The 14,050-nt window shown below is 39.3% G+C and overlaps 1 protein-coding gene across 1 annotated transcript in view; it reads left to right on the forward strand.

Moving 5' to 3' along the window:
* Positions 1 to 1,711: 1,711 nt before the first annotated feature.
* The window catches only part of TCTN1 (tectonic family member 1), a 13,789-nt gene continuing 1,450 nt past the window's right edge, over positions 1,712 to 14,050 (forward strand). The window contains exons 1-12 of the mRNA XM_009583768.1: positions 1,712 to 1,830; positions 3,905 to 4,035; positions 4,810 to 4,976; positions 5,384 to 5,471; positions 6,363 to 6,472; positions 9,513 to 9,533; positions 9,962 to 10,087; positions 11,141 to 11,266; positions 11,649 to 11,731; positions 12,078 to 12,218; positions 12,491 to 12,647; positions 13,692 to 13,817. Of these exons, the coding sequence (XP_009582063.1) occupies positions 4,842 to 4,976; positions 5,384 to 5,471; positions 6,363 to 6,472; positions 9,513 to 9,533; positions 9,962 to 10,087; positions 11,141 to 11,266; positions 11,649 to 11,731; positions 12,078 to 12,218; positions 12,491 to 12,647; positions 13,692 to 13,817 (1,113 nt within the window). The 5' untranslated portion in view covers positions 1,712 to 1,830; positions 3,905 to 4,035; positions 4,810 to 4,841. The remainder of the gene's footprint in view (positions 1,831 to 3,904; positions 4,036 to 4,809; positions 4,977 to 5,383; positions 5,472 to 6,362; positions 6,473 to 9,512; positions 9,534 to 9,961; positions 10,088 to 11,140; positions 11,267 to 11,648; positions 11,732 to 12,077; positions 12,219 to 12,490; positions 12,648 to 13,691; positions 13,818 to 14,050) is intronic.

Here is a 14,050-nt window from a genome sequence, read left to right on the forward strand (position 1 = left end):
CCGGCGGCTCTTCCCGGGCCAAGGGAAGTCCCGCTCACGGCCTCTCTCGGACCTCCTGTCGTCGTTGGGCCCTTGGTCCCCCTCCGGCTCCCATTGCAGCCGCCCGGGGCTGGGACAAGCCTGCGCGGCAGCTGCCCTGCTTCTCGCTGGGGCTCCCGGGGATTTACCGGGGCTGTGCTGCAGCGCTGCTCTGAGCACCCCTCTGTAGCAGCACCCCTCTCCAGCCAAGGCGCGGAGCCTCCTCAGAAAGGCAGGCTCAGTAACCCCTACACAGCCTTTGGGTACTGGGCACGCAGATCCTAGTGTACACAGTCCTGTGAGTTGGCACTGATGGAGGGCAAGCTCTCCTGCCCACCCAGCACCTTGCTCTGAGCCCACAGGGCAGAGCTTGGCCTCACAGAGGAGACCCAGGCTCACCCTGTATGTGCTTGGAGATCTCTACTTACACACCAAGCTGGATGCGCACAGTTTGCCTCAAGACGCCTAATTCAGCCCCAGCTCTGTGGATATATAGTGGTGCTATGGCAATATAGACTACAAATTTTGTTACTGTGCTATCAGAAGGTGTTTCCCACTGTCTTCTAATTGGCAGGTACACTTTTATTTAACTTTTGATTTCCCAGTGTTATTGCCATCAGTTCAGCTTCCCTAGATTACTTGCCAGATTAAACATGTTGTCCCAGTGCATGCCTCCTTAGGGAAAAGAGACTTAAATCCCTGATCTCAGAGACATAACTGCGCAATCTAATCATCCATGTTTAAACTGCTCTTGTTTACAAGGTGAGCTAAGGATTCCAGTGCTAAACTCAGCTGACAGAACAGTCAGAACTTCAGAGATTCCAGGAAATACCTGGATACTGTTCAGATGGTCAGAGAGCATCCAGGAGGCCATAGAGAAATGGGCAACAGTCAAGTTGAAATAAAAGAAGCAGTAGTTATGAAAATGAGCGTTCTTTGAATGTCTTACCTACGGAGCGCTGGTCTTAATTTTCTTCATTCTGTGCTATTCTTAAGTTTAGATTTATTATAGAACAGCAACTCTCAAAAACAGTTCAGTAGAGTAGTATCTGTTCTTTAAATTTATAAACTTGAAAACCTAAGAATGTTTTGAGAAGTTGCCAAATGTATTTTATCAAGACAGTTTACAGTATTGCTAGCAATTACTTTCTGTATTATTACAATATTTCACAGTATCTAAAGACAGAGAAAAAAAACAATTTCAAAAAAGTCAACTATGGTTATGTTGGCACATCAGGAAAATGTATTACTGGACCCTGGGACATGCTTAATACTTGTAAATATCTCACTGCTTTATCAAAATGTTTCTTTTTTTTTTTCATTTTTTTCCAATAAGCTCAAACAAGTAGATAAGCATATCCGGTTTGTATTTTTTTTTCCTCTGCAGAGCTGAATATATTTTCATACCTTCAAAATTCCTATTAACTCAAGTTGCTTTTTTGATTTCACAGGGAACACACCTTCAGATTTTAGCATGCCCTTGGTTTTGTTACCGTGTTCCAAATAGATTTACTAAGTAGCAGAAAAGATGGCTTTTAAAAATGACTTAAAAAAAAAAAAAAGCACGTGAATTTGGATATAGACTTTTGACCATTGTCAAAAATGAGGCGAGGTGAAAAATGAAGGTGTTAGGGAACATGCTGTAATGTGTAAAGTTCCAATTCTAATTCTAATTTAAATCTCTCCTCCAGTTGCCAAGCTGTGTGTTTGTGATCTGTTGGTGGCACAGTGTGATGTAAATTGCTGCTGTGACCCTGATTGCAGTGCAGCAGATTTCAGTCTCTTTACTACATGTTCAGTGCCTATTGTCACGTAAGTGGATAAATAGCTATATGAAATACAAAATCCTGTTTTATTTGCTGCATGCATTTGTAAGGGCTCTATCCTCTCCTCTTACCAACTCCTAACCCTCCTCCCCTCTGCCATCCTAACTCCCGCCTACCTTTCACCAGTCCTTCCTGCACTAGGCCTGTAAACTTTTGGCCCCAACCAGGTAGAACAGCAAATTGGCCTCCCACCCCAGTTTCTCATTCACTTATTCCCTCTTTTCTAAACTCGTGCTCCTTGCTTTTCTCCTCTTTCACTGTGCTACTGTCTGTGGGCGCTTAGGTGGTGATGCTTTCCGTTGGGGGAAGAATAATGCATCTTTAGACTTTCATCGATATAATGCAGTGTCTGGAAGTTAAGAAAGCTGATACCATGGGACCATCTGGCCACCTCCATAGGTCCTCAGCAATTTATCAGTAACCTCTTTCATTATGGTTTATGATACCATCTAGAAACTTGATCAATTCAGGGCTTAATGAAGTAGCGTGAGCATTGTTCTGATCCTAGTTTTACAAGTCAGCATCCCAACCTGCTGCCTCACTGCCAGTCTGTCACTTTACAAACAGTGAAATGTAACCTTATATCAATAAAGTAATGCCGATAGTTGTTTCTTTACTATTTACAGTTTATCTGAAAACACCTTCAATTTCATCTTCTCAAAAAGGAATTAAGAAAGCTCACTTCAAAATCGTATTGTAAAAATCTCTTGGTGACTTCTCAGAACACCAAGTACAGCTCTTCAACCCACCTTCTGCATAAATTATGCCAATCTGAACACTCGGGTTTATTCTCGGTGCTTTGAAATTTGAATTAGCAGTCATCCCAGACTGCCTTTTCTTATTGTTCTTGCACACAATGACTACTGCTACCCATTTATAGATATTTATATATATCAGAAAGGTCTAATCAACACCTTCCTGAGTGACAGTTTAATTGTCTCAGGTGACTATTCTGTCTTTGTCAACTAGAAATGCATAAAATGAACTTGTGTTTCTTTCCCCAAATTCTTTTGTGTAAAATGTTCATTTTGCATGAAAATCCATGGGATTTTCAATGACTGCAAGTATTGTGGATCTCATTATTTACATCTAGATTTATATACATTTGCATAATTGTGTTAGTTACTGAAAGGGTTTGATCACAAGTGAGAGGCTATGTGGTCTCTGAAACAGAAGAAAAAGCGTGTTTGATTTATGATGTGATCCTACTAACAAATGGTTCACCTCATGGAAAAGTTTAACTCCGTGCTTAAAAAGTAATTTCTAAAAGTCATTTTACTTCTTCAGTATCTGTCCCTGACTGCTTTAACTCTGCCTAAGTTTCACAAGGATCATCATCTTGTATTTCTAGCATGTAGGACACACCAGTACTCTTCAGGGTATGAACTGGCACATTCGCTGTGCAGCCTCCTGCAGTTCTGGGCTGTTGTTGATGAACCCATGGCACATCTACAAATACTTTTCTTATGGGTTGGATGGGTTATTTCACCTTATGGGTTGGATGGGTTATTTCACCTCCCTGTTTCTCACTCTCAAGTAGGACTTTTTCCCGCCCCCCCCCTCTCCTCCCCGCCCCCCGTTAATATTATTCCAATAATCACAAAACTGACCTTTCTTCTGATCTACATCAGGTTACCCTAAAGGTCATAGTTACCACTTGTGTTGTATAGATAAAAGTACTTCTGAGCTGTGTATAGCCTGTGGTGCAGCCTGCATTTGTGGTGTCTCACACCATCTGGATCCCATCCATCCTGTCATTTTAGCTCCAATATTATTACTGTCAGGCTCTTCCCTTCCCCCTGGTTTGACTCTTCCCTTTCTTCATGTTCCTGCTCACACTGCTGTCTCTGCTAGATAAAACATGTTGGAGAATTCTCTATTACTTATTACTAAGCACACAGTATAAAACAATATAAGGAGGCACAATTGCTATACAAATTGTGTTAAAGAGAGTAATCTCTTTAGTGCTTTTTTTGATGCTGCCTGAATACATGAAAAGAACTGTAAAATATGGTCAATACTAACTTCTAGTGGATCATTGATTTTATTATTGTTTGCAGAGGTGATAGCCGTTTTTGTAGTCAGAAAGCTGCTATATATTCACTTGATGTTGAAGCAAATCCACCAGAAAGGATATTTAAATTAATTGACCAAGTTAATCCCAGTGTTTTCTGCATTCACGCTACAAACTGTAAGTAGTGTTGTTGCCAATATTAAGCATTGTGCTGTTATTTTTATAAGCTCTTTAGGTGCCAGAAACAGACTAAAATTAAAAGTAACTAAACCTGTCAGAAAACTGGTTATTCTGTATGCTCACAGACTGTATGTTGTAATCTTTTCACTTGTGAAACTATGGAGTTAAAACACCTCATACTCTCTTAGTTGTCTTTGTTGAAAAAAAAAAAATTGTGGCGGGTTTTTTTTGCTTGGTTGGGTTTTTTTGTAAAGAATTTAGCATCCTCAATAAATCACATTTAAAGTTGTTTCATGGGAAACTGACTCCTTCCCGATCTGTTACTGTAACTATGTAATAGTCACCAGTGGTACAAATCCTTTATGGCCAGCTTTGAAGTCACTTGCAGGGAATGAAGAAGGTGATCGGTACTATGTTCTCTTCATTTAATTATGACTGTGCAGTAGTCATCTGAATACTTAGTGTGGAAACTGTAGACACTAATTGGCATATCTTTGTTTTGGAACATGTGCTGTTAGAAAATGTGATTTTGAAAGAAAGGGACTTACCTCTTTCCTTACGTTTGTGCTTTCGTGGATCTGGGTGAAGTTTGTGCTTAAGATACCACCTAGCTTTTCTCTTAAAGAAAAGAGAAAGCTTTTAAAGAAAAGTTGCATTGGTATTTTTCTGTAACTGAGTCTTTAACAACTCCAGAAAGAAAAATTGTTACTACATACTGTTTCTGTAACTTTTATCCTAAAAGTTAGCTCATTCTTTAAAATGTTTTGACAGATAAACAAGCACTCTCCTTCAGTTCCCCTGAAATGCCTACTGCTGAAAATTTTGATCAGTTGCTTAAACAGTTTGGAAGTGCTTCTTTCAGTGCTGAGCCTGACAGCTGGAATATGAACACAGATGCTCAAAACCCTTCTGATGCGAATGAAACTTACAGATACGAGGTAAATAGTTATCTGATTCAATTAGCATTTAGGTTGTTCCATGAAAGAATAAGCGAGCATTGTTTGTGTCTGCTTTTAAAAAAAAATGCAGTTCTTCTGGAAAAGGCAAACTTTGTTTTGGTCTTTAAATATAGAAATGTGAAAATAGGAAGTGTAGTGTTTTGTGTTAGCTTACTTAAAAAGAGAACTAGATTTTTAAGATCTTTGAAAAATAGCTGTTTTGCTATTGTAAACATAAAGCTGTTAGCAGTGGCTTAAGAATTGATGCACAGAGTGGTATACAGTATTGACAGATATAGTGGAAATAAGTACTACTTTTATTCAATTTATGGTTAATACAAATGCTCTAAAACTTTCCATGGACTGAAACATACCTATATACTTGAATGTGTTGTTTGATTTGGCAGTATGGTGTTCCTATACAGACAGTGGATGCATTTCTAAGACTACCTAGTCCTGTTGTCTCCTCTTGGTGCTCTGATGCGAATCCTGCAGGTTAGAAAATGCATTTGAATTCCAGTTTATTTGCTTTAGAGTATTCTGCTCTGACTTAGGCTTAATCAGTCAGTAAATTGGCCCCCACACAAATGTATATTCAGATAAAGATTCATGAACAAATGTTTTTCAAATAGCTTCTGTTTCTCTGGGGGTTTTTTAGACATAGATTAGAAGTTGCGTTGCATCTATATTAAATGTTCAAAGTTAGATATGTAAATCCTTGAGAGTCTTGTTAATGGGTTGTTTATCCAATAATAAAACATCCTATTTGGCATAATTGGTTTAATAAAATAGTACAAGGGTGACACCATGAGGGAAGAGGGTATTACACAAAGCAAGACCTAACTGGGCAACCTTTGTAAGATGTCCCTTTGGTACAATGAGGTTCCTTTCACAGCCTGAATGCAAGTGAAGTCAGACTTGCAGGCTTGAGCCCTACATTTTAACCTTTCACACAGTTTCCTGAAAATCTGCAGAGGGGGAGGGGGAAGAAAAAAAAAAGAAGCCACTACCACAACCAAAACCACACACCTGCATTTTCCAAAACCCACTGTTATTACTAAATATGGCATTATAACAATCATGATGATGACCATAAGAAAACTGAAGTCTCTTGTGAAAGAAAAGAAAAATCTTATGAGATCTCAAAAATGAAGTAATAAATCATCTAGCTTTTATTAAGCTTCTATTGTTAAGTAATCTTTTGTCTCATAGCATTTCTGTAGAATCTGTATCATTCCTTATAGCTCACATAAAACCTTATCTGCAATAGAAATTATGTTTACCTTCACTTTTGCTTATACTTGAGGTTCTTATATTGTTTTTTATTTCTGCTTTTTGTAATTACTCTTTAATTTCCTTCAGTAATAGTTTGTGACTTTTTTCCAGGCTTTTTAGTAAACCAGGCTACAAAATGCATTAGATCATTAAGTGCGGAAAAATGTGGCACCGTACAAGCAGTTAGTATGCTGTTCTATATCAACTCCAGCATTTTAGCAGTAAGTATGATTTGAAACATATAGCTAACCATTGATATTACATATCTTTTTGCATCTCCAGAATTAAGTAACTTCTATTTACTAAAGGATATGATGTTTTATTTGAATTTTTAAACTGGGGCTTGGGGAGAAAAAAATATCTCTATGCAACAGACTTCTATACAGAAAGCCTTTGGAAATGTTTTTACTTTTAAGCTTTGGTAACAGAAGCATTTACTGTTCTCTACTTAGCCAACAAAAATAATGGTTTTGAAGAGACAAGCTTGTATCACTGAGCTAGCTCTTGCTGCAGTGGCAGCAGTTTTATGCTTTTGTGCATGTTCAAGCTTTTCCAAGAAGCCTATTACCAGAGTGCATAATTCTAAAAGGTCTGGGTTTTAAAGAGCTGGTAAACCTTTGTACTTAAAGAAGAACCTGTAAGGTTTAATCCTCTGCATATATACCTTTCTTATAAGCCTCAGTTTTTAATAGTGAGGTGTTGCCCACGCATGCTAAGTCTTATACTCCTCAAAGAACATGACCTTTTATCCCACTGAGAGCAGATTTGTTTGTATCTAGCCTACTACTAAATCCAGTCTGTGGTTATTTTGCAAAGCTAAGCTTACTTTTTCATTCCATTTTGAACTGGAGGATGATATCTTATGTATAAATAAATCCCCTTTACAGATATTCAGGAAGACAAAGAAATCATGCATGCAAAATTGAAACTGAAATATGTAATACCTTAATCTGATAGCTCCTTCCAGAAGCCAAAGGTCGTCAAGAAACAGCATGCTCTCCACCATTAAAATGTTTTTAATTTATGTAATTATTTAAATTAATTTAATTAGTACTCCATAGTGAGTCACTGCTTAAAGACCCCTTCCAGTCTCCTCACAGATTCCAAAGCTATCAACAGTAAAGGAAAGCCCACTGAGTAGTTCACATTCTCACAGGTGGGATCATTCTCCTGATCTTTGAGGACCTCATTGAAATCAGCAAAGGGTTGTTCACAAATGTGAGCTTTTGATCATCCCGCTGTGGAAGAGGTGGAAAAAACTCTGCCTCAGAAGGGCTTTCAGTGCTTCCATATGCAACCAAAATTAGAGTTCTCGATGGCTTCAGAACCAGAAAATAAAAAGCATGTGTCAGGACAGGTTCCAAGCAGCTGAATGTTCTTGAATTAAAAGATGAATTCCCCTTCCTCAAGGGGTACGTAACAAGCTACCCCTGTGCTGTTTGCCAATTACAATGGCCCAGCTTAGGAGAGGTCAGACTTCTGTCCAAAGTACATTGAAGGTTCAGGAAGCATCAGATGCAAGAACTGGAGAAGGCTGGACAGACGCTAGAGATGATCTGTAGGAAACTCCCCTTTCCAAAGGGAGCTGAAGATGGGATGTGGCAATAGAGAAGTGACTTGGTGTTGGGGACAGGGTGGTCACACGGCAGAGTAGGGAGCCCTTCCAGTGCCAGCAGGTGGAGCTGCCGGCAAAAGAAATGGCAAAGCATCAACCCAGGAAGGCTTGCTGGGAGCCCCTGGTGAGAGGACTGGTGCAGCAGTTCCTTCAGAAAACCCCGTCGTTATGAGCCCATACTCACTGCCGGGCTGGGTGACTTGAGTGTTATGAAGGTCTGTAATTGTTGCAGTTCATCTCTGCTCCCTACCCTGGCCTGTCCAGCAGACCCAAGGGCCATTGGCGTGCTTGGAACCCTCAACAAAGATATAGATATAACGTTGAGGTGCTTCATACTACGGTTAGTGTGTACTGTGCAGCTGCCAAAGCAACGCGCTGCTGCCTGCCCCTGCTTGCCTCCCTGGCTGCTGGGAAGATGAGTCAGTGGAAGGCAGCAGTGAGGCTGGAGTGCTGTCTGCCAATGACCTACAGAAACATAATTCATCACCCTAGTCACAGATAAATAGAATTTTAGGAGTGGTGATCATTTACCCTAGTCAGAACCAGCATGCTTCCCTGAAGGATGGCTCTAACCTTTACAGGCACTTTTATTCATACAGCTGATTCTGATGGCTGAGCTGTACCTCAGGATGTTGATATAAATACGTGACAGTGTGTGACAGACTTTACCTGCATCATCTTCAGGTCTCCAGCTCATAGGAATGTGTTCTCTGTCATGACATTAGATGAGCAGATTGGTCTCTGTATCCTGTCATAATTCTGCAGAACTTGCTTCATGGTCAGAGTCCAATTTTTGGTCCCTTCCCAAAGATGTGAATCAAACACTCATTGGGAAGTCACAGAAATAGAACTTTTGATAAAATGGTGCTCAATGTGAGTATTTTTCAGGCCTGATTGATCACCTTGGTCTGACATTTCTGCCTTTCCATGAAAATTTGGTGGAAATTTTGCAGTGGGGCAACTGTGCATGTCCAGGTGCTATGTAACAAGAGGGATACTTCCTTCTCATTTCTTTGTTTAGAGACCGTGAAACTATGGACTCTTTACCATCAGAATGGGACAACAAAAGCTCTTCATTTCTTTGGGTACGAACAGCCTGGCAGACTTCCTAAACTGGCAGTCTATGAATAGTTACAAGTGGTTTTGCACGTATCTGCAATAGGAACAATGTTCTCTGATGACCTCAATAGGTCAAACGCTATGATGCACAATAACAGTCATGCCAAACTGAGATGCCTTTCTCGGGCCACCTTTCTGATGCAAGTAAACTTTATCAGTGTTTCTTAGTTCTGAGTCGCAAATAGAGTGTCCAAGGGAAAAACTAGATTCATCTACTACTTATTGAATGCACTGTATATTTATTGGGATAGGCCTGATGGAAAACTGCTGGAAGTCACTAAGAAATTTTCTAGTTACTGTCAGGGTAAGAAGAGGCTTGGACTATAAGATTTTGCCTGCTAGCCACAAAGAATAGCAATTATTTTCACACTGCCTGGATACTGTAGTGTATATCCAATCATTTCCATGATGTAAAAGTTACTGTAATGATAGAGCGTTAAATAGGCAAAGCAGCTAAGCCTTAACTGCTACTTGTAATAGGTCATACCTTTGCTATTGTTTGAATTTGTTCTTTTATTTTCCTCTAGGTACCCAAATCAAATCAGATGGTAAGTATCCTTCTAACTTAGTTGGAACAGCTGGGGGCAAAATTCTTACTCAATTATAGTCAGTGAAAGTTTTTCACTGACTTCATCAGAAGAGGGACTTTATCCTTAATCTTTAAATTAAGAAATTTCTATCATTTGCTATCAGTAATGATATTTAGTAACTCCACGATAATACACTACCTGCAAACATTTAAGCCTGATGCATTCCCCTCATATAAAACTCTCTTTTTAAGTAACTCTCCCTAGTTACTTAAAAATAGAACCTTTTGTTGAGCTTCAGCAATACATGTAACATAGCAGTTGTTCAGAGGATTATTGACTGCTGTCTCTGTGGAACAGAACCCGGAAGGGTCACAAATATAATAATACAGAAAAGGCCAAAAATAATTATACACAATATTCAGAAATGAAATGAATTTGTTTTTCAGGTTAATATTACTGTCCACTCCATAGTTGTCCAGTCTCTGAATGGAATGCGGACTTTACTTAATGGTAGTGATGTCCTCAGGCTCCCTATGATTTTGGATGAACTGTGCATAAATATAGTTCTTGGGGTAGGTATGACAGTTCTTTTCCTCCTCACGTTTGATGGAAAGCATGTATGCATCAAATAATTTCTGATTCACAAATTACAAAGATGTGAGAAAGGCCTTGCACAGTTTCCATACATTGTGACATCTCCAAAGCAAATGTGACAGGAGAAACACTGACTTTGGGATAAAAGAGAGTGTTTTGCAACAAAATAATAACTGTATGCAACATAACATGGAGACAGGATGAAATCCTTTTCTATTATTACTATGTGTATATGACATAACAGACAATAACATGAGTTTAGAATCTACATAATGCTTGGGAGAAGGTGACTTCAGGCACAGAGGTGGCAGAGAGAGGAATACATAGTGCAAATCATCTCATCTTTTCATCTTAAATAGATGAGCATTGGGCTCAATTATTATTTTATCAATTTATTATTGATAAACCTTGATAGAAGAGGTTTATCAAGAAGTCAGTTTTTAAGAGGCTCCAACCCTAGATCCATTTCCGACCATTGCTAATCAGTGGCTTCGTTTGGTAACAATCATGTCCTTTATACGTAAATCTGCCAACATGGCTAGTTTGTGAATGTCATGTTTTTGTCCGTCAGATCAGACCACAGCTTTTTTCTTGCTCTTCTTGAAACTCTCTCCCTTTGCAGACAGGAAATGAGCGACAAACTAGAATAAATAGGCAGTATTTCCACCCCATGTGTCTTAATTTGTACGAGAAAACTAGATCAGCATCTGGAGGGAAAGTGTCTAATCAGACCCTAAGTATCAGTGCTTATAAAAGCATATGCTATCTTGGATATAGAGGCAGGTCTATGTGTTTTTAATGCACAGTCATTGTAAAATGACTAGCCACCTACGGAGCAGTACTTCAGTTCCTCCTGTTTTCTGGGCCCATCTTTACTACAACTGAGGATATAGTATATCTCCACCACATAGTTGAGTGTCTCTTAAGTAAGAAAGAAAGAAAACAATGCTTACATAGTTTTAAATTCCTTTTTCTAGTTTCATACTCTTATGTATTTGTTCTAATTAATATCTAAAATGTTTAATTTTCAGGTGAGTTATCACATTACATACACAGATGCAGGAAAAATAATAGAAGCAGCTGCTTCTTTTGTCTTGGGGGCAATTAACAAAGAAGCACTTTCAATACAGCAGAGCTTTGAAATCAGCTTTACTCAGGTAACTGCTAGAGATGTTACGGATGACTTGTTGAAAGACATTTAATTACAAAACTTATTAAACTTGAATCAGAACAATTGTTAGCAGCAAGGTAAAATGTAACTTGCCCTGGATACACAAATGAGGCAGCATTTCGGAACTGGGCAATAAAGGTCTCCAAAGTCTGTTTTTCACATTTAGAAGAGTCATCTTGTGACTTTGTATAACTGTATCCAGTGAAAGCAAAGCCTGCCTCAATGTTAGAGAACTGTTATAATCTTGCAGAGCAGTCTTACTACTATCATTGTTCAAGGCAGTTAATCCTAAAATAAGTGAAATATTTCTGTGTTTTCCAACTATTTCAGTTCAGGATAAGAACTAATACTGTACATCTGCATTGCAGGTACATACAAAGCCAGTTCCTCTCAGTGGTAATCCTGGTTATGTTGTTGGACTGCCTGTAAGAGCAGGTTTCCGGCCACAAGGATATCCTTTCCCTATTGAAATTTTGTTTGCAGCACTTGTTCTGGTCCATCTTCACAAACACTTTCTAGCATGGACATCCAAAAAATATATCTGTTCTTTAACAAAAGTAGAAGTGTGCTTTTTTTGGCTATGTTTTAGAAGTAGCAAATGATTCAGCCCTGACTGCAATCTCCTGGGACTTTGTGAGGTAGATTTAGACCTTCATTGTACACCCTAGTGCTTCTTCACAGTGTAAGAGGAGTCTTGAGCTAATATAGCATTTTCAGATATATTTTAAGGACATGATTAAGGATTCTTTCTTCATGATATACATCAAGTATTGAATTTCCCCTTAACTGTGTGTTACATCTGGCATCATTCAGAATACTAACAAATACAGTCAACTTACCATTCTGCAAAGTACATCCAACCAGGACTGTCTGGCAGCACAGGGAGCCAGAACTCCAATATTATTTGGTTATAACATGATATCAGGCTGTAAGTTACGGTAAGAGGACTTTTTTTTTTTTTTTTTTTTTGATTTAGTGCTTTTAACCCTCTGACAACCCTTTCCCTTAGGATCTGTTGAGGTCCTGGGACATTTATACTGCTGTAGGAGTATTTCATTATAAAAAATGTCATTTAATTAACAATGGTCTTTCTCTTGAAAAGATTGTGTACATTAGCAACTGTAGCCAGAAGGCTTGAGAGCAAGGAGAAATTATTACTGTGCCAAACCAATGGATTTTGCTTTAACTCATCTTTTTTTTTTTCTGGAAGAATTACTGCAGCTATGACATGCCAGCCTTTGACTCAGACCCTCCTAGATTTACTGAAGGGACAAAGCTTTCCTGAATACGTGGCCTCATTTGGAAATTCTCAAGCCCAGGACGTGCTCGACTGGGTGCCGATAACTCACCTCCACATCTCAGAACAGGTGAAAGTTACACCACTACCATGCCTTCACTCTTACTGTCCTCTCTCCCGAGATTTGTACCTGTACTGCAGCATCAGCTTAGGTTTCTCAGACCTACGGGGAAAAAAAATGCAGAAACAAACTGGAGGAAAGTCCTCCTGTAACATTCACAAATGAGGAATTTCACTCTTGCCGTAGAAGACAGGGTTTACTTTTAATCAAGCTGATATCCAGGCACCTCAGTTATGGATCAGGACAACATGCTAGGTACAAAATGAGTTCTAGCCACAGTTTAGAGTCTTGCTCTTCAGATGGGATGAAACAAAAGAAACAAGGTTGAAAGAGTGAAGTAACAGAATCAATGTTTCTCCTTAGTGCTCTTATGCCAGGTTAGAGTAAGATAGCAAGAATCCTTTAAAGCACAGAAACAGTATGCTTGAGTGACCCAAACACTACATTTATTCTTAACATCTTCTGTACTAGCCCTTTTCCTCCCGATGCAGCACAGTCCCTGCCATTGGTGGTAGGTAGTACTGCCTGGCACATGCTGAATGACAGCACCCCCTCAACGGCAGCTTGTATATAGGTTTCTTGCATGCTTTTGCAACTAAACAGTGAACGATTTCTGTAACCAGAAACTTGACAGTTCAAGAAGAAATACCTAAAAATATTTAAGATTGTAGGCTTCAAAATTCTGCCCTGGCAGAGTTAAGGAGTTTCTACTGTGCCAGCGATATTACTGAAATGTCTTCCTACTAAAAAGAGCCAGCTCAGCACTATCACTAAAAGCCAAAGTCCTGCCCTACTGAGGTAGAACAGTCCTGCCTGAAGTGCAGTTACAGAGTCGGTTTGTCACCTATGGAGAAGGGACACCCTTGAGCCAAGGCTGCAAGCACCTGTGCTGCCTGCCCAGGCAGCAGTCCAGGGCACAGGCACGGCGTAGTTGCTCTGGTAACCTCCCGGAGCAAGCTTTCTGGGGGCATTCTGCCAGTTTAATAAGATGAATAATTAATGGGGTTGCTTCTGTACAAGTTAGACAATGAGAGAATTTATAACATTTTTCAGAGCTCATGCCAAATACCAGTATCACTTGAAATGGAAGTGAAGTGGACTAAATATGGATCCCTTGTCAATCCACAAGCCAGAATAGTGAACGTAACAGCGACAATCACTACCACCACATTGAAGCAGGTATGTAATTAAATTACAGGATTTAAGATAAAAAGAATGGCTTGTTTTGCTTAGGTTTCAGCTGTGTGACAGTGACCCAGTTAATCTCTTTAGATAAAGGTAGCACTTCATATTAGAATGTATTACACCCAACAGTTTCTGTTCCAACTCAAACACTACTGTGGGCTGCTTGCCAAAACACACTTCAATAAAAATCTATACATCATTCATGAAAAACACCATGGAACTGTGTA

Source organism: Fulmarus glacialis, unplaced genomic scaffold (genome assembly GCF_000690835.1).
Source record: "Fulmarus glacialis isolate BGI_N327 unplaced genomic scaffold, ASM69083v1 scaffold20928, whole genome shotgun sequence".
Taxonomy (NCBI): domain Eukaryota; kingdom Metazoa; phylum Chordata; class Aves; order Procellariiformes; family Procellariidae; genus Fulmarus; species Fulmarus glacialis.